Source organism: Triticum aestivum, chromosome 2D, assembly GCF_018294505.1.
Source record: "Triticum aestivum cultivar Chinese Spring chromosome 2D, IWGSC CS RefSeq v2.1, whole genome shotgun sequence".
NCBI classification, from domain to species: Eukaryota; Viridiplantae; Streptophyta; class Magnoliopsida; order Poales; family Poaceae; genus Triticum; species Triticum aestivum.
In genome coordinates this window covers 353,299,230-353,316,408 of record NC_057799.1, presented here as the reverse complement: position 1 = coordinate 353,316,408, position 17,179 = coordinate 353,299,230, and the positions used below count along the sequence as shown (strand labels likewise).

At 45.5% G+C, this 17,179-nt stretch overlaps 2 protein-coding genes across 3 annotated transcripts; one reads left to right on the top strand and one right to left on the bottom strand.

Moving 5' to 3' along the window:
* The first annotated feature begins 8,330 nt into the window (after nucleotides 1-8,330).
* On the top strand, nucleotides 8,331-11,177 carry LOC123053120 (violaxanthin de-epoxidase, chloroplastic). The gene is made up of 6 exons (XM_044476522.1): nucleotides 8,331-8,595; nucleotides 9,016-9,216; nucleotides 9,372-9,544; nucleotides 9,701-9,797; nucleotides 9,881-10,272; nucleotides 10,362-11,177. Exons 2-6 carry the CDS (start codon nucleotides 9,028-9,030, stop codon nucleotides 10,873-10,875), a joined length of 1,365 nt encoding a protein of 454 aa, XP_044332457.1. The 5' UTR covers nucleotides 8,331-8,595; nucleotides 9,016-9,027; the 3' UTR covers nucleotides 10,876-11,177.
* A 523-nt stretch (nucleotides 11,178-11,700) lies between these two features.
* Nucleotides 11,701-14,751, bottom strand: LOC123053119 (RPM1-interacting protein 4). 2 transcript variants are annotated; one of them, XM_044476521.1, is made up of 5 exons: nucleotides 14,436-14,751; nucleotides 13,721-13,799; nucleotides 13,142-13,633; nucleotides 12,858-13,031; nucleotides 11,701-11,963 (listed from the first exon to the last, which is right to left on the bottom strand). In XM_044476521.1, the coding sequence occupies exons 2-5, from the start codon at nucleotides 13,721-13,723 to the stop codon at nucleotides 11,940-11,942; spliced, it is 693 nt and encodes a 230-aa protein (XP_044332456.1). In that variant the 5' UTR covers nucleotides 13,724-13,799; nucleotides 14,436-14,751; the 3' UTR covers nucleotides 11,701-11,939. The 2 variants fall into 2 exon arrangements, with proteins under 2 accessions (XP_044332456.1, XP_044332454.1); XM_044476519.1 differs by lacking the exon at nucleotides 13,721-13,799 and having other exon boundaries at nucleotides 14,436-14,748.
* Nucleotides 14,752-17,179: the final 2,428 nt, after the last annotated feature.

The window sequence follows — 17,179 nt, the reverse complement described above, 5'->3', positions numbered from 1 at the left end:
ATGGTTGTTCTATTTATATGAGAGATATGTTTTATGGTCATGCCCCGCTGGTCAATGGTTTATTCTTAATGAATCTCGAACATGATGTTACACATATTCATAGTGTGAATGCCAAGAAATGTAAGGTTGATAATGATAGTCCCACATACTTGTGGCACTGCCGCCTTGGTCACATTGGTGTCAAACGCATGAAGAAACTCCATGCAGATGGACTTTTGGAGTCTCTTGATTATGAATCATTTGACACGTGCGAACCATGCCTCATGGGAAAAATGACCAAGACTCCATTCTCCGGAACAATGGAGCAAGCAACCAACTTATTGGAAATCATACATACTGATGTGTGCGGTCCAATGAGCGTTGAGGCTCGCAGTGGCTATCGTTATGTTCTCACCCTCACTGATGACTTAAGTAGATATGGGTATGTCTACTTGATGAAACACAAGTCTGAGACCTTTGAAAAGTTCAAGGAATTTCAGAGTGAGGTTGAGAATCAACGTGACAGGAAAATAAAGTTCTTACGATCAGATCGTGGAGGGGAATATTTGAGTCACGAATTTGGCGCACACTTAAGGAAATGTGGAATTGTTTCACAACTCACGCCACCTGGAACACCTCAGCGTAATGGTGTGTCCGAACGTCGTAATCGCACTCTGTTGGACATGGTGCGATCTATGATGTCTCTTACCGACCTACCGCTATCATTTTGGGGATATGCTTTAGAGACTATCGCATTCACTTTAAATAGGGCTCCGTCGAAATCCGTTGAGGCGACACCGTATGAATTATGGTTTGGGAAGAAACCTAAGCTGTCGTTTCTAAAAGTTTGGGGATGCGATGCTTATGTCAAGAAACTTCAACCTGAAAAGCTTGAACCCAAGTCGGAAAAATGCGTCTTCATAGGATACCTGAAGGAAACCATTGGGTATACCTTCTACCTCAGATCCGAAGGCAAGATCTTCGTTGCCAAGAACGGGTCCTTTCTGGAGAAAGAGTTTCTCTCGAAAGAAGTAAGTGGGAGGAAAGTGGAACTTGATGAGATGACTCTTCTCGAACCAGAGAGTAGCGCAGCACAAGAAAATGTTTCTGTGGTGCCTGCACCAACCAGAGGAGGTTAATGATGATGATCATGATCAAGTTACCACTGAACTTTGTAGGTCCACAAGGACACGTTCCGCACCAGAGTGGTACGGCAACCCTGTCCTGGAAATCATGTTGTTAGACAACGGTGAACCTTCGAACTATGAAGAAGCGATGGCGGGCCCAGATTCCAACAAATGGCTTGAAGCCATACAATCCGAGATAGGATCCATGTATGAAAACAAAGTATGGACTTTGACAGACTTTCCCGATGATCGGCGAGCGATAGAAAATAAATGGATCTTTAAGAAGAAGACGGATGCGGATGGAAATGTTACCATCTATAAAGCTCGACTTGTCGCTAAGGCTTATCGGCAAGTTCAAGGGGTTGACTACGACGAGACCTTCTCACCCGTAGCGAAGCTGAAGTCCGTCCGAATCATGTTAGCAATTGCCGCATTCTACGATTATGAGATATGGCAAATGGACGTCAAAACGGCATTCCTTAACGGCTTCCTTAAGGAAGAATTGTATATGATGCAGCCGGAAGGTTTTGTCAATCCTAAGAATGCTGACAAGGTATGCAAGCTCCAGCGCTCAATCTATGGGCTGGTGCAAGCATCTCGGAGTTGGAACATTCGCTTTGATGAGATGATCAAAGCGTTTGGGTTTACACAGACTTATGGAGAAGCATGTGTTTACAAGAAAGTGAGTGGGAGCTCTGTAGCATTTCTCATATTATATGTGGATGACATACTATTGATGGGAAATGATATAGAATTCTTGGAAAGCATAAAGGCCTACTTGAATAAGTGTTTTTCAATGATGGACCTTGGAGAAGCTGCTTACATATTAGGCATCAAGATCTATAGAGATAAATCGAGACGCCTCATAGGTCTTTCACAAAGCACATACCTTGATAAGATATTGAAGAAGTTCAATATGGATCAGTCCAAGAAGGGGTTCTTGCCTGTATTGCAAGGTGTGAGATTGAGCGCGGCTCAATGCCCGACCATGGCAGAAGATAGAGAAAAGATGAGTGTCATCCCCTATGCCTCGGCCATAGGGTCTATTATGTATGCCATGCCGTGTACCAGACCTGATGTAAACCTTGCCGTAAGTTTGGTAGGAAGGTACCAAAGTAATCCCGGCATGGAACACTGGACAGCGGTCAAGAACATCCTGAAGTACCTGAAGAGGACTAAGGATATGTTTCTCGTTTATGGAGGTGACGAAGAGCTCGTCGTAAAGGGTTACGTCGATGCTAGCTTCGACACAGATCTGGATGACTCTAAGTCACAAACCGGATACGTGTATATTTTGAATGGTGGGGCGGTCAGCTGGTGCAGTTGCAAGCAAAGCGTTGTGGCGGGATCTACATGTGAAGCGGAGTACATGGCAGCCTCGGAGGTAGCACATGAAGCAATCTGGATGAAGGAGTTCATTGCCGACCTAGGAGTTATCCCCAATGCGTCGGGGCCGATGACTCTCTTCTGTGACAACACTGGAGCTATTGCCCTGGCTAAGGAGCCCAGGTTTCACAAGAAGACCAGGCATATCAAGCGTCGCTTCAACTCCATTCGTGAAAATGTTCAAGATGGAGACATAGATATTTGTAAAGTGCATACGGACCTGAATGTCGCAGATCCGTTGACTAAACCTCTTCCACGAGCAAAACATGATCAACACCAGAACTCTATGGGTGTTCGATTCATCACAATGTAACTAGATTATTGACTCTAGTGCAAGTGGGAGACTGTTGGAAATATGCCCTAGAGGCAATAATAAAATGGTTATTATTATATTTCCTTGTTCATGCTAATTGTCTATTGTTCATGCTATAATTGTGTTATCCGGAAATCGTAATACATGTGTGAATACATAGACCACAACATGTCCCTAGTGAGCCTCTAGTTGACTAGCTCATTGATCAATAGATGGTTACAGTTTCCTGACCATGGACATTGGATGTCGTTGATAACGGGATTACATCATTAGGAGAATGATGTGATGGACAAGACCAAATCCTAAGCATAGCACAAGATCGTGTAGTTCGTCTGCTAAAGCTTTTCTAATGTCAAGTATAATTTCCTTAGACCATGAGATTGTGCAACTCCCGGATACCGTAGGAATGCTTTGGGTGTGCCAAATGTCACAACGTAACTGGGTGGCTATAAAGGTACACTACGGGTATCCCCGAAAGTATCTGTTGGGTTGGCACGAATCGAGACTGGGATTTGTCACTCCGTATGATGGAGAGGTATTTCTGGGCCCACTCGGTAAGACATCATCGTAATGAGCTCAATGTGACTAAGGGGTTAGTCACGGGATGATGTGTTGCGGAACGAGTAAAGAGACTTGCCGTAACGAGATTGAACAAGGTATCGGTATACCGACGATCGAATCTCGGGCAAGTAACATACCGATTGACAAAGGGAATTGTATACGGGATTGATTGAATCCTCGACATCGTGGAACGTGTGGGAGCCAACATGGGTATCCAGATCCCTCTGTTGGTTATTGGCCGGAGAGATGTCTCGGTCATGTCTGCATGACTCCCGAACCCGTAGGGTCTACACACTTAAGGTTCGATGACGCTAGGGTTATAGGGAAAGTTTGTGCGTGGTTACCGAATGTTGTTCGGAGTCCCAAATGAGATCCCAGACGTCACGAGGAGTTCTGGAATGGTCCGGAGACGAAGATTTATGTATGGGAAGTCCTTATTCGGTCGCCGGAAGTGTTGGGGGGTATATCGGTATTGTACCGGGACCACCGAAAGGGTTCTGGGGGTCCACCAGGAGGGTCCACCTGCCCTGGAGGACCCTATGGGCTGAATATAGAGGGGAACCAGCCCCTAGGTGGGCTGGGCGCCAAACCCCCCTAGGGCCCATGCGCCTAGGGTTTGGGGGAAACCCTAAAGGGGGCGCCCCCCTTGGCTTGGGGGCAAGCCTCCCCCCTTGGTCGCCGCCCCCCCCCCTCTAGATCCATCTGGAGGGGGCCGGCCCTCCTCTCCCTTGCCCCTATAAATAGAGGGGGGTTGGGAGGGAAGCCGCAGCACATCCAAGGCGCAGCCCTCCCCCTCCCCAACACCTCCTCCTCCTCCCGCGAAGCTTGGCAAAACTCTGCCGGAGTACCACGCTACTCCAACACCACCACGCCGTCGTGCTGCTGCTGGACGGAGTCTTCCCCAACCTCTCCCTCTCTCCTTGCTGGATCAAGGCGTGGGAGACGTCACCAGGCTGCACGTGTGTTGAACGCGGAGGCGTCGTTGTTCGACGCTTAGATCGGAATCAACCGCGATCTGAATCGCTACGAGTACGACTCCCTCATCCGCGTTCTTATAACGCTTCCGTGTCGCGATCTTCAAAGGTATGAAGATGCACTCCCCTCTCGTTGCTAGTAAACTCCATAGATTGTTCTTGGTGATGCGTAGAAATTTTTTAATTTCTGCAACGATCCCCAACAACAACCCACCTGGGCGCGCCAGCCCCCCCCCAGGCGCGCCCTAGTGGGTTGTGGCCTCCTCGGCCCACCTCCGGTGCCCATCTTCTGGTATATAAGTCATTTTGACCTAGAAAAAATAAGGAGGAGACTTTCGAGGTGGAACTTGCGCAGGAGCACTTTTGCCCTCCGGCGGAGCGATTCCGCCGGGGGAACTTCCCTCCCGGAGGGGGAAATCATCGTCATCATCATCACCAACAACTCTCCCATCTTGGGGAGGGAAATCTCCATCAACATCTTCAACAACACCATCTCCTCTCAAACCCTAGTTCATCTCTTGTGTTCAATCTTGTTACCGGAACTATAGATTGGTGCTTGTGGGTGACTAGTAGTGTTGATTACATCTTGTAGTTGATCACTATATGGTTTATTTGGTGGAAGATTATATGTTCAGATCCATTATGCTATTTAATAGTCATCTAATCATGAACATGTTTATCATTTGTGAGTAGTTACTTTTGTTCTTGAGGTCACGAGAGAAATCATGTTGCAAGTAATCACGTGAGCTTGATATGTGTTCGATATTTTGATAATATGCATGTTGTTATTCCCTTAGTGGTGTCATGTGAACGTCGACTACATGACACTTCACCATGTTTGGGCCTAAGGGAATGTATTGTGGAGTAGCAATTAGATGGTGGGTTGCAAGAGTGACAGAAGCTTAAACCCCAGTTTATGCACTATTTCGTAAGGGACCGATTGGATCCAAAAGTTTAATGATATGGTTAGAATTTATTCTTAATACTTTTCTCGTAGTTGCGGATGCTTGCGGGAGGGTTAATCATAAGTAGGAGGTTTGTTCAAGTAAGAACAACACCTAAGCACCGGTCCACCCACATATCAAATTATCAAAGTAGTGAACACAAATCAAACCAACATGATGAAAGTGACTAGATGAAATTCCCGTGTACTCTCAAGAACGCTTTGCTTATTATAAGAGACCGCTTTGGCCTGTCCTTTGTCTCAAAAGGATTGGGCTACCTTGCTGCACTTTTGTTACTATTATCGTTACTTGCTCATTACAAATTATCTTGCTATCAAACTACTCCGCTACTTACAATTTCAGCACTTGCAGCCATTACCTTACTGAAAACTACTTGTCATTTCCTTTTGCTCCTCGTTGGGTTCGACACTCTTACTTATCGGAAAGAGGTACAATTGATCCCCTATACTTGTGGGTCATCCGCCCTCCGTCCCCTGGCTCACCGACGGTGCTGGCCGAGCTGGGCCCTAACACCTCGGTCCCGCATGGGGCTGGCCACGCGCTGGCCGAGCCGGCTGAGCCGGTCGAGCTAGTCGAGCCAGCTTTGCCCGCACCAGCCTTTGTCGCGGGGGCTGAGCCAGCGTCCCCGCCCGCGGTTGCTGGGCCGGCGTCCACGCCTTCCTCGCCATGTTGGTCGCCTGGCACGACCGACTCTGCACCTAGAGAGCGGTCTGCGTCGTCATTGCCATCTTCATCCACTCTGTCTCCGCCGCCACTTCCACCGCCTACCGCTATTCTGCGTCCTCGTACGCGCAGTCGGAGTGGTATTGTTCGGCCGAAGGAGCGCACTGACGGCACGGTTGCATGGGATGCGGCGTGTATGGCACAGACAGATGCTGACCCCACTACTGAGCCTCGGCATTTTCAGGCGGCTCTTCAGATTCCTCATTGGCATAGTACCATCGAGCAGGAGTTTCAGGCACTACAGAGGAATGATACTTGGCGTTTGGTTCCTCCTGTGTCTGGTGTCAACATCATTGACTCCAAGTGCGTGTTTAAGGTAAAGAAACATGCTGATGGTTCTATTGAGCAATACAAGGCACAGTTGGTGGCCAAAGGGTTTAAACAACGATATGGTATTAATTATGAGGATACCTTCAGTCCAGTTGTCAAACCTACCACCATTCGTCTGCTTCTGTCCTTGGTTGTTGCCAAAGGGTGGTATCTGCGTCAGCTTGATGTTTAGAATGATTTTCTCCATGGGGTCCTGGAGGAAGAGGTTTACATGCGGCAACCTCCAGGTTTTGTTGATCCTGCTCGTCCACATCATTTGTTTCGTCTTGTTAATGTGCTTTATGGACTTAAGCAGGCTCCTCGTGCATGGCATGCCCGACTTGGCTCGGTTCTTCGACGTCTTGGGTTTGTTCCGTCCACTGCTGACATGTCTATGTTCCCGCTCCATCGCCCTGAGGTTACTATGTACCTGCTGGTTTATGTTGATGACATTATTTTTATCAGCTCCTCAGTGAATGCCGCTGGTCGTCTGCTGTCTGCTCTGGGTGGTCATTTTGCTGTCAAGGATCTGGGTGCTCTTCATTGCTTCCTTGGTCTGGAGGTTTCACAGTCCCCTGCTGGACTTACTGCGACATGCTAGTATGTTGCAATGCAAGCATGCTACCACCCCTATGTCTACGACTGGTCGGTTCTCGGCCTTGGATGGTGCCTGCTTCCTTCTGATGATGCTACAGAGTACCGCAATATTGTTGGTGGTTTGCAGTACTTGACTATCACACGACCGGACATCTCCTATGCGGTCAACCGTGTGTGCCAGTATCTTCATGCTCCTCAGACTTCACACTGGTCAGTTGCGAAGCGTATACTGCGTTACATCTCTCATCCTGTCTCCTATGGCTTGCATCTTCGGTCTACCTCCTCGAGTGCTCTCTCGGCGTTCTCTGATGCAGATTGGGCTGGGAGCCTGGATGAACGGTGACCAACGGGGGGCTATGTTGTCTTCTTTGGTCGCAACTTGATCGCCTGGAGTGCGTGCAAGCAGGTAACAGTATCTCGGAGTAGCACTGAAGCAGAGTACAAGGCAGTTGCCAATGCCACAACTGAGCTTATTTGGGTACAGTCTCTGTTGAGAGAGTTGGGAGTCTCTCAAGAGCAGCCACCAGTTCTTTGGTTTGATAATATTGGCGCGACGTATCTTTTATCTAATCCAGTTTTTCATGCTCGTACGAAGCACATAGAAGTTGACTATCACTTTGTGAGGGAACGTGTTGCAGAGAATCTTCTTCATATCAAGTTCATCTCCTCTAAAGATCAATTTGCTGCCATCTTTACGAAACCACTTCCACAACCACAGTTTGAAGGTTGTAGGCGCAATTTTAACTTACTTTGTACTTCAACCCATAATTAAGATTGAGGGAGGGTGTTAGATAATGTTTATAAGTAGTTTCTGTGTATATCTTTGTAGCCTGTATTTGTACATGTCGTCACCCTGGGCGAGGAATAGTTATTCTTCACCCCCCTTTATTTTACCATCAATGCATCGTAATTTTACGTTTAGTAAGTTTTGTCTTATTTCTGACGTAAAAAGAGACCGTAAGAAAATATATAATCGTCGTAAAAAATATTTTATGTTATGTAAAATTACAAACGTAAAAACATAGTGTAAAATACACATAAACTGCAAATTTTCTTGTCTTATGCCCTATATTTTTATTTTTTATGCCAAATTTTACGTAGTGAATCAATAAGAATGTAACTATTTGAATTCCAAACGTAATTTAATTATGAAATGATCGTAAGATTACCTCGGGTGAAGAATAATTTATTCTGCACCCTGGATGATGAATAGTAACACTATATATATATATATATATATATATATATATATATATATATATATATATATATATATATATATATATATATAGCCACACCCGTATTAGGTGTTGTGCACTTTTCCAAATCCTAGCTTTTACACTGGTCTCTGTTTCCATTTTCTCTTTTTAATACTATGATATGATAAGCATGCTGTGTGTATTCGAGAGAGAAAAAACATCGTTCCTGATCGATCTTGGGATCTGACAGACCCGCTTGCGCTTATCGGATCGGAGCTCCACCCGGCCTGTGCCTCTGGTGCTCCGCGGCACACGTCGGCCACGTCTCTCCACTCCATTCCCACCCGCTCCCGCGCGCTTCTTCGCATAGCCAAGCTTGCCTCACCGTGTTATCCATCCATCCACACTATCCCAATCTCCGTCTCCTACGCTCTGTTCGGCGTCACGGCGGCGGCGGCTCAGGTTCTTTCTCGGCCTCCTCTCCCCGCCGCCCTCTCGCCTGCCTTCTCTTGCCATTTCCGCATCTCCTACTTTCGCAGGCGAGCTTAATTTTGGGAGTGATTCGATTGGCCGTGGATTTCTTTTTTCTCCCGGAAAGAAATCTGGTTTGGATAAGTGCTTGATTCCTTGGCTCCGGGCTTACCGCCTGAGTTGGGGACTTTTTCTTCTTCTTGCTATTTCTGAAAATGACCAGTGGTAGAGTTAGTTGTTCTTGTGCAATCTCCAGCACTAAAACGTAACCAATTGTTTATGGAACAGATGAGGGATCTTGTCTTCAGAATTGTAATTTTATGTTTCATTATCGTCCAGTCTGATGCACGTAGGTTCTTTGCAGTGTGTTTTCTGGCATACTGAAATTTAAATTTTTCTCTGGATACGCAGACTGCTGCGCAAATGTTGTCGCGGCAGTGCTTTAAACACGTCTTCCCAGCCGAAGGCTCCTCCTCCAGCGTTCTCCACGGTCCCGGCTCCAGAGGTGCAGCCAGCAGGAGCCGCACCGGCCTCAGCTTCCACCGGTGTTGCGTCAGGGCTAGCCTATGGAGGACCGATCACCTGCAAATAAGCACCGCTCGATTGTCCGAGGTGATTGCTGATTGCTCGTTTCTTGATAATAACAAGTTTGCTTCCCTTCTTGTTATGCTGCTGAGACAGGCATGATGCTTTTCCGTTTCCCTTTTTTTATTAAGGAAACAAACAAACAAAGCAACATGATTTTGTTTCTCTTTTGCATTTGACAGATTAAGGTACACACATTGCTTCAAGTACCAGATGTTTTCAATGCCATCAAGAGCTGGAGCAAACTGCAACTGGTCTCGGTGACAGGGCTGGCGGCATGTGTGGTTCTGCTAGTCCCTTCTGCCGGTGCCACTGATGCTCTCAAGACATGCACTTGCCTGCTCAAGGAATGCAGGTGTGACCCTACACAAGCCGGAATATGTCGCAATACGGTTTATTCTGTTGAATTCAACCCAAATTTCTTGTTTCCATACTAGAAAGAACAATTAAGTTATGCAGATCTGTTATGTTCATGTTTTCCGCACTTAAACCAAAATGATAACAATTTCAGGATCGAGCTGGCAAAATGCATAGCCAACCCATCATGTGCAGCAAATGTGGCATGCTTAAATACATGCAACAATCGACCTGACGAGACTGAATGCCAGGTAATTCAGTGTTCCAGAACCATGGATCCAGCTCCATGTCTCGGAAAAAAGTTAACATTTTCTTGTGCTTTGTCATCCCATAGATCAAATGTGGCGATCTGTTCGAGAACAGCGTGGTCGATGAATTCAACGAGTGCGCCGTTTCACGCAAAAAATGTGTCCCCAAAAAGTCTGATGTTGGGGAGTTCCCCGTCCCTGATCCATCTGCCCTTGTCAAGAACTTCAACATGGCAGATTTTAGAGGCAAGTGGTACATTTCAAGTGGCCTAAATCCTACTTTTGACACGTTCGATTGCCAGCTTCACGAGTTTCGTCTCGAGGGAGACAGACTTATTGCAAATTTGGCATGGAGAATTCCCACCCCCGACTCCGGCTTCTTCACCAGGGGGGCCGTGCAGCGGTTCGTGCAGGATCCCTCACAACCAGCAATATTGTATAACCATGACAACGAGTACCTGCACTATCAAGATGACTGGTATATCCCTCCCAAGTCCCCACCACACTCTGAAATTATACCATTGCTGTAGTACTCGAGTCTATCAGCTGAACATTTGTTTGCTGTAGGTACATTCTCTCATCGAAAATAGAGAACAAGGACGATGACTACATATTTGTATACTACCGTGGAAGAAATGACGCATGGGATGGATATGGTGGCGCTGTTGTGTACACAAGAAGCAAGGAATTACCTGAGACAATAGTCCCCGAGCTAGAAAGGGCTGCGAAAAGCGTAGGGCAGGACTTCTCCACATTTATCAGGACAGACAACACCTGTGGTGCCGAGCCTCCTCTTGCCGATAGAATCGAGAGGACTGTTGAGAAAGGGGAGAAGCTCATCGTTGATGAGGTAAAGGAGATCGAAGGGGAGATCGAGGGAGAGGTCAAGGAGCTGGAGAGGGAGGAGGAGACACTGGTTAAGAGGTTGGCAGATGGCATCATGGAGGTCAAACAGGATGTGATGAACTTCTTTCAGGGTTTGAGCAAAGAGGAGATGGAAATTTTGGATCAGCTGAACTTGGAGGCGACCGAGGTCGAGGAGCTCTTCAGCCGCTCCCTGCCGATAAGGAAGCTAAGATAGCTACCCCCAGCAGCCACTCCTGCCTATGCAAGGAGAATTGCAGAACAGGGTGCCATCCAGTGGTGAGCAAAGTAGATTCTAATTGTCGAGGCAATACCTACAGCAACAGATTCTTCAACAGAAATCAAATTTTTGAATCTGATAATGTTTTACCCACTGGCGCAACATGTTACCAGATTAGCTTATGTGTAAAGCATCAGTAAGTATGTAAATTTTTTGTCCAAAGAAGGTATATAAATGTATACAACTGTTCCCATTATACTCTGGATTAATTATATACCTGTTTCTGGGGATAGTTCAAATTCCGTTATTCTCCTTTTTTATGGCAATTTAGGTTCTTAATTTATGTAAAATGCTAACCATACCAAATGTTTTTTGTTATCAAAAAAATCTCATAATCTTGTTAACTTTTTCTCCACAAGAAGCTCTTTAGAAAACTTGATGGTATTCAGCAAGTTTAAAATCAGTCTTCAGCAGTAGCTCAAATAGAAACAGTGGGGTACGGACAAACTTTTTTCGGACTTCTATGCTCTTGTAAACAAAACCGACATAAAAAATTTAAACAGCGGTATCCATTTGGCGAGGGAACGAACATACGGGGTTAACTCAGGGGGTTTAATACAACCTACAAGAATTTTGTACTTAATTTTAGTGCAACCGTAATGAAGTACAGCGCAACCGATCAGATATACATATAATCTCGCTCCCAACAATGTGCAAACTTCTCGTTTCTGTTCCGTTATCATTGTGGTAATGGAACCTGATTCCAGCGAGGGAGGGGTATGGAAAAGAAAAAAGAACACAGAAAACTGCTCACGGCATACATACTTCACAATCCACACATCTCAATGGCATCATATATATGTTCCAAATAAGCATAGAACATAAATTGTAGAGCAATGCAATCATAGGTACACACCCACACCAATAGTAATGACTAATAAGCATTGAAAAGTATACATGAATATATAGTTTGGTGACAAATTCTTCACAAGAACGACAATTTGTTCCACAAGTAACCCAGGAAGTTTATCAGAACTCTCTGTGATTGTATCCCCATCTTGTCAAAGTATGCAGCAAGGACATGTCTGGAGAAAAGAGGGAAAGTTCAGTCAACGAAAAAAATGTCTTTGAAATATCAGGTGGCAAATGAAATAGAAACAGATAATGCTATTTGTGCTGAGCATACTGTCCACTAGAAAGATACAAACACATTTTTTTGCCTTTATGCAAAAAGTGGTGATCCAATAATGACATCACTGATAGCATTATTGAGATCACCCATAAGGCCGTAATAACCAATACAAATAAAGCAGATTGCACAAGATATTATCATTTTTTTACTAGTATAACAAGTGTGCATATTAAGTATGATAAATTGTGTAAGAATTTGGCTGTACCATACACATTAAAGTTGCTAACAACACTATTTATCCCCTGCAAAAAACAACAGCAACACTATTTATTCATTAAAGATTTTTTTTCACAAAAGGTTACTATTTCATCTGCTAGCGACCTAGTGTATAGTGGATTAAAAGGTCATTATGAATCATCATTGCAATACTTATGCGTGAAGTACCCATTGTTTAGAGTGAGGATGAGGTTTAACATCATGTGACTGGGCTGTTTTGTGGTACTTGATCAATTTATTCAAGTAGCACTCGCACATTTTGTAGACATTTTTGTTCTGCTAGATGTGCTGCAAGAAATTGTGATAAGAATACAAACATAATTGCCTGCTGTCTTGCTGACGGCCACAGAACTCTATTACCAAATTGTTTATTCCTATTTTATTTTGCCATGTATACACTACATGATAGTAATAAAGCTACCAATTCCCTAACGAAAATGCATTCATGATATATTTTTTTCCAATTTGCATAAGTGGTATGCAGTCGAAATTCTGAAGTCAAGCAAAGATAAGCAAACCGATGGTAGCAGATGCTGAGGACAGCTTACTCAAAAGAGTTGCTTTTACATACCTGTTGCACCTTATTTTCGTCTTTGCGATTGCCAGATGACTGCTGCCTGGCAGAAGAGTCGGGCGATAGTTTATCATCCCTCACCCTGTTGAAGATACCCGTATACTTTTCGCCTGATGCCGCGTTCGCCTCATCCCACTCACCAAATGGTGGGACAGCCACTTCATCGTCAGGCTGGGTTCAGCAATGCAAAAACAAACAGCTCATTATCTCCAAAGTCCAGACACATATATTCCCAGACCAATAAGAAAGAAGAGAAACAAAGGAATAGAATGTGGTAGTACATTGTAGCTTTGGTTGCTCTGCCTCGTTCTGCCCCTTCCAGGAGTGTGCTGGCCCTGCGCTTCGGACGAAGGCCTCCTCTCTGGAGTGTGCATTCCAGCTGCCCTGTTCCTCGGCTTTGCTGAACTGTTTGACTGCATCGGTGAAGCAGACCCTGCAGCATTTCTGTAAGGGCTTCTGGGAGTGCTGCCACCGTTGCCCCCTTGCTCCCGCGGAGGATTTGTGTGCCGTCGTGGCACGGGTTCGCGGTGATGGGGATCGGCTCCAGGCCTTCTTCCATGGAGTGGAGTCCTGGGAGCCTGTTCTCGTGGCTCAGGTGTATATGCTGATGGGTTCAGCGGTGACTTGCGAGGGGGGTCAGGCTGCTGATGTCCTGGCTCATTTGGATTGGAGTAAACACCTGTTTTCTTGTTCTTCCGTGCGCCCTCGAACTTCTGTGTGTAAGGGACGTCCTCGCTGTTCTCCCAGTCCCCAAATGCAGGAATGCGTGGTTGCTGTTTAAACAACATGATATAATTAGTATACATCTTGGCATCGTTTTCAGGAGTACCATGATCAATCCACCGGTTATCAGCCATTACCATTTTGACAAATACAAATAAATCTTTCCGAACGTTGCAGCTACGCTGAGGATTTCCCCTTAAAAAACTATGCTGAGGACTTAACAAGTATACACATGAGATTATTATTAGTTCTACAGTAACTAGAACTAGAACTGAAATTCTTAAAATGTATATGCTGGAAAATTTCAGCAATGATATCAACTGATAGATGCTCATACAAAAGAACTATGTATTTCATGATGGATGCTAACCGAATTGCATTAGGAAGAAGTTTGCATAAGCTAGTTGGCAATTCAAATCAGTATAGGTTATGCCACTAATCTGGCTCAAGCCCAAAAATTTGATTTTAGTATTTTGTGTTAACTAGGCCAGGATGATTGTATCCACATGTAACAGCATTTGCTGACCAATATAGATGACTCCCTGCGGTTCCCGGACAGAAATGTCTCAGACCGAACTTGCACAAACATGTCCCAAACATGAAAATACTACTCCAACCTGAACAAGAAATGGTACAAATAAGAGTATATTCCTAACTAAGCTTAAATGAGAAGCTCCTCTATGCCTAATTAATTAGCTAACGTAAGAAAGAGATAACACATATGCCCTCCATCAAATGAAAATGCATTATGCTTTACCAAGGGACCAAGGGACCAAGACACCAACAACTAAAGATTTCTCCAGCACTAAGAATATGACTTGGTATGAGAAAAAGTAGAAATGAACCACTCACCGCCATTGGCCTCTTAGAAAATGCTGGGTTCCCTCCTTTCTCTCAAATTCTTGAGAAAACAGGCCACACTCCTCCACAAGAAAGCACAGGGAGTGCCAAAAGAAATTGAGGCAACAGAAGAAATCTAGATCGAGTTCACCACAAAGGAGGACCAATAGATATCCCCTTCCAATCCAAACCTTCCCAGTCCCAACTCCCAAGAATTATTGAAAGTCAAAGCTTGTGGTTTTCTTTTACAGAGGATAAACTATCCAATCTATCAAAAAATAAGAATGACTGAAGGCAGCACCCTGGAGGAAAAGCAAATCGAATCCCCCCCCCCCCCCAAGAAATCAAGAAACGAGGGGGCTAATTTGCCCCAACGGTTCTTGAGAGAAGCACCAAAATTCTCTCCACACAAGGTGCCCCAGCCGTCCTTGCAACTAGTAGAACTGAGCAAACATCAACGAACCTAACGACCGATCCACGCAAAAACCAACAAAATTTGTTTCAAGAATTCTGGTCGGTCAACTCAAAGGTGGATCCTCTCACGCTAACCCTCAGACAGAAGACAGAACAATACCAGCTCCTCAGGGTGAACTCCTGGGCATGAATCTCTCTAAGGACAAGAAAAGGAAAAACTCTCCAAGAACTAGCAGCCTCTCCAAGAACTTGTATCTCCAAGAATACAAATCCACTAATTAATCCTCTGGTACCACCCGAAATCCCCTCAAGAACTAGCAGAGAGAGGAGTCAAAGGTGGCTCCCCTTTCTTCCGACCTCACGGCCTCCGAAGGGTGTTTGGTGTGTGATATATACAGGCAAACGCAAGAAGGAGATGGGAATTCAGAACGGGGAGGGGAGGTTGGGGAAGAAGGGGAAGGGAAGGAGAGAAAGGAAGAAGACAAAGCCGTTGACGAGGGAAGGAGCGCCACTGCTTGTCAGTTCGAAGTCTTGAAAGCTTCTCTGTCTGATTTTAATATTTCAATTTGGTACGGAGATATTAATGTCTCGCTCGCATCGCATCAAATTGGCTTTATCCCTCCTTCCCTCAAAAGAAAAAAATTGGCATTATCCCTTTCTTTTAGAATAATCAAATTTTTCAATAAAGGATGAATTTTATTGACTCAATTAAGCATGAAGCGGATACAAACAAAATAAGCACACGTCCGACCTCTGCATAAATAGGATACACACAATCAACACTAACACACACAAAACACCAACAAAGAGCAAAGTCATATAAGACCAAAGCTATGCCTAAGCGAGGAAAAAGAAAAAAAACATGAAGCGATGCACCAACTACATCAACAACTATATCCGCACCAACCATCTTTTGACACCATGCTTATATGATCGACATTCAGGCGCCGCCGTCATCAGATCCAACCAGGAAAGCCGAATCTAGGTTTTCACTCTGAAAAACAGGTCCGAACATATCCAAGCAATACTTTCAACAAGGTAACGATGCACAACATCACCACTGCCCGGTATAACCAAATCGCGTCGGGCCTAGGTTTTTCACCCGGAGCTCGAGAAGCACCACAAAATCAAAGTCAATCATTTATTGTCACCACGGCTTTTTCGCGATCCCAACAGCTACATGCGATGGGCTAGAATTCCACTATCACCTCTGCACAACCATACCCTTTGCATCAAGTTGTCGTTGTAGATTGCATCTCACCGCTCTAGCCACCAATGGAGGGCGCTGTCACATGCCGTATCCAAGATGGAGGCCCCGAACCGATGCCCAACCATTATGAGTCGCCACATGGACCCAACCTGGATAGAACCGAAACCGTAGCCATGGTTCCTAACATGTCGTCGCAGCTGCCGGACATTGGGAGGCTAGATCCGGCCGCTCCCCGCATTACGAGGCCACCGGTGCTTTCCTGCAGTGCATTGTGGCTGCTGCATTGGATCCTCAACTGCTTGCTCCGTCTGCTACTCTTGGGCCGCCCTTTGGGTGGAGTAGCCCGGGATCCGACGACCTCGCGCAGGATCAAATGAGAGGCGAGCCCGTAGAGCGGCGCTGCAACGGCCGTGCGCCCATGAGGAGATTTCGTCCAGCGTAGCATCAATGGAGGAGCCACGACTAGCCGAAAGATATTCTCCAACTCAACATCAAATGGAGGAGCCGCAGCCGGCCTGAAGATGCAGCGCGGTCCAGCGGCATAGGAGAGAAAGAAGGGTAGGGGGCAGAGGGGAAAATGGGGGCGTCGGGGTGGGAAGCTCGGCTGCCGCCATCAGCCTTTGAAGGCCTCCTCTGGCGGCGGCCGGTGGATAGTGAAGAACGTTTTTTGTGGCGGCGAGGAGGCTAGTTTTTGGGAGCCTTAAGATAATCAAATAATATTACCTTTACAAAAAGTACCTCGATCAAGAGGGTATTTATGGCACACAAGTGCGAGTGCATCGATCCCAAACATTATTTGAGGGGCATTTGATTTTGAATTTTCTATATCTTTTAAATCGGAAGTTACCCCTATAAAACTCGATCCCATGCTTGGTAGTATGTGCTTAAACTCTGTGCAACGACCTGAGAAGAGTGAAAATATGTGCTTAAACTCTGCGCAACGACCTGAGAAGAGTGAAAATGATGGAAACTTTACGATAGTAGTGCCACTGCCCCATCCTACATCTGGTACATGATTGGAGTAACAAGTGCGTTGCTGTTGGTGGATATATCCTTTGTTTAAATAAAATAAATTGGCGACCCAGCAGCCACTAATTAAGTTAATCATCAGCTGCAGTGACATAAGCCTGAC

What these genes read in the sequence shown, in the direction of transcription:
- LOC123053119 (XM_044476519.1), bottom strand. An exon ending in AGAGCAACCAAAGCTACAAT is followed by an intron (nt 13,032 to 13,141) that starts GTACTACCACAT and finishes TGCTGAACCCAG; the next exon opens with CCTGACGATGAAGTGGCTGT. An exon ending in ACGAAAATAAGGTGCAACAG is followed by an intron (nt 11,964 to 12,857) that starts GTATGTAAAAGC and finishes TCTTTTCTCCAG; the next exon opens with ACATGTCCTTGCTGCATACT.
- LOC123053120 (XM_044476522.1), top strand. Translation starts at nt 9,028, where the DNA reads ATGTTGTCGCGGCAGTGCTTTAAACACGTCTTCCCAGCCGAAGGCTCC. An exon ending in GCACCGCTCGATTGTCCGAG is followed by an intron (nt 9,217 to 9,371) that starts GTGATTGCTGAT and finishes TGCATTTGACAG; the next exon opens with ATTAAGGTACACACATTGCT. An exon ending in CTGCACTATCAAGATGACTG is followed by an intron (nt 10,273 to 10,361) that starts GTATATCCCTCC and finishes TGTTTGCTGTAG; the next exon opens with GTACATTCTCTCATCGAAAA.